Below are 1,782 nucleotides of genomic sequence, written 5' to 3' on the forward strand. Positions count from 1 at the left end.
TAATACACGTCGCCAGCTTGAAGCACAACTGATCGGCACAGAGAATGTTGGGCTAATTGATTTATCAAATGCTGAGATCTCTGATAGCGAGGCTATTGTTATATAATTATTTAGTATTTAATTAATCTTATTTGTGGTTGTTGTGAGGTATTTTATTAGCAGGCTCATGATGGGTGATGGTGGCTCCCAGGTGGGGTTGGCTCCCAGGTGGGTTGGCTCCCAAGTGGGTGGCCGACGCTATTGCATTCTTCAAGGACTAAGTGTCTGGATGTTGTGAGCCAAGCACACGCCCGCCAAGAGAGGCGCAGTAATCAGGCGCCTCGCACATGATGTATGCCAGGTTGTCCATGCTGGCCAGCGTATCAGGATGATCCACCCCGAGCGTCGTCTTGCGAGTCTTCATCACCTGCACCTGAAGTTTCTCTGCCTCTTCTAATCGGCCCTGCCTCCAAAAAGTAAGGGCTAGGTTGCCCATGTTGATCAGCATTCCGGGATGTCACCAAGACTTTTCCATTGCTTGTTTTGGGTAGATAGGACGCCATTGGAGACTCCTCCACAGGACCAAAAAACACATCGAAATCGTCTGCATTATCAAGTATAATCAGCCATGGGGCCACGTCTTCTCTTTGCAGCCAGTCACAGACAAGCGCAAAAATGTTTGTTTTTGGATCGTGGCGACGAGGCAGGGCGAGGCTATCGGCAAGAGATCGATAGGATGCTTCGAATGTCGCCCGAGAGTTGCCACGTAGCCAAAAAACACTTTTCTCGGGATTGGAGCTGTGGACTTCATGCGCAAGTTCTATGGCAAGTTGCGATTTACTGCTTCCGCGTTAGCCACGGTAGTACATAATAGTGTTAAGCATAGTAAGAGCGCGTCCTACCCAAAACCCCCCATACCAATGAGTGCTAGTCGGCTCGCCTTGCCCGTAAGTTGCTCGCGAATCTGTACCTGAACAGCGGGTCGTGGGATGAAATCTGGATCCCGAGGGAAAGGTATGAGGAAGTGAGGCTTTTTAGCTATGGAAATGTCCTCATCCGTTTGAGCAGGGAAGTTGTCCACACCATTCTTGATATGAAGAAGCAAAGTGCTACGTTGGATAAGTTCAAAGTGAAAAGGCATGCGTTGAGGAATACACTTACGTTTGATCAACCTGTAGACCATCCATAATCCTGCCATGATAGCGTTCTAGGAGAGACATCAAGGCCTCAATCTCTCCATGGCCAAATGGCCACTTTAGGGCTCGGACCCAGAACCGGCGCTTTGACGCACGAGCGACGCCCAGTTCAAGCTTCTCATTCAGCTCTTGGAGCGTGGACTGACATCCTGCGAGCTGCTCTTGTAAATCGTGCGACGTAGACAGCGATGCGCCCTGCGGAGCTTCGATGAGTGCCTTGGCGTGGTCCAGCGTCGTCCTCAGGCCCTTTAGCAGCGTTGCGAGGCGCGCTATGTCGGCTTTAGCATTGACAACAGCCCTGGAGTACTGCGAACATAAAGTGATTATCTTAACCGACACGTCAACAACCGCAATGATGCTTGCTGCAACACTTAGGCCATCCATCGTGATAAGCGTGTTGTGCGGCGGTTAGTTACTTTCAGGAAACAATCGGGAGCATTTGTGCACTTGATGCGGGGGAGGGGGCTGTGTTGGGATGCGTGATGCAAGCCTTTTCTATGCACTCTCGCTTGGCTAGCATGCGCTAAGTGCATTATTTGTCAAGATGAGGGCCATGGCTTCAGATGGATAGGACCGATAGACGATGCAGAAAGGAACGGATTGTTGT

The 1,782-nt window shown here is 50.3% G+C and overlaps 1 protein-coding gene across 2 annotated transcripts; it reads right to left on the reverse strand.

Moving 5' to 3' along the window:
- Positions 1 to 496: 496 nt before the first annotated feature.
- Positions 497 to 1,559, reverse strand: LMH87_007685 (uncharacterized protein; the record flags this gene model as incomplete). Of its 2 annotated transcripts, XM_056199610.1 has the most annotated exons (5): positions 497 to 583; positions 645 to 819; positions 882 to 1,009; positions 1,063 to 1,066; positions 1,141 to 1,559. In XM_056199610.1, the coding sequence occupies 5 exons, from the start codon at positions 1,557 to 1,559 to the stop codon at positions 497 to 499; spliced, it is 813 nt and encodes a 270-aa protein (XP_056058042.1). The 2 variants fall into 2 exon arrangements, with proteins under 2 accessions (XP_056058042.1, XP_056058043.1); XM_056199611.1 differs by having other exon boundaries at positions 882 to 1,088.
- Positions 1,560 to 1,782: the final 223 nt, after the last annotated feature.

This window comes from Akanthomyces muscarius (assembly GCF_028009165.1).
Source record: "Akanthomyces muscarius strain Ve6 chromosome Unknown contig_11, whole genome shotgun sequence".
Classification (NCBI taxonomy): domain Eukaryota; kingdom Fungi; phylum Ascomycota; class Sordariomycetes; order Hypocreales; family Cordycipitaceae; genus Akanthomyces; species Akanthomyces muscarius.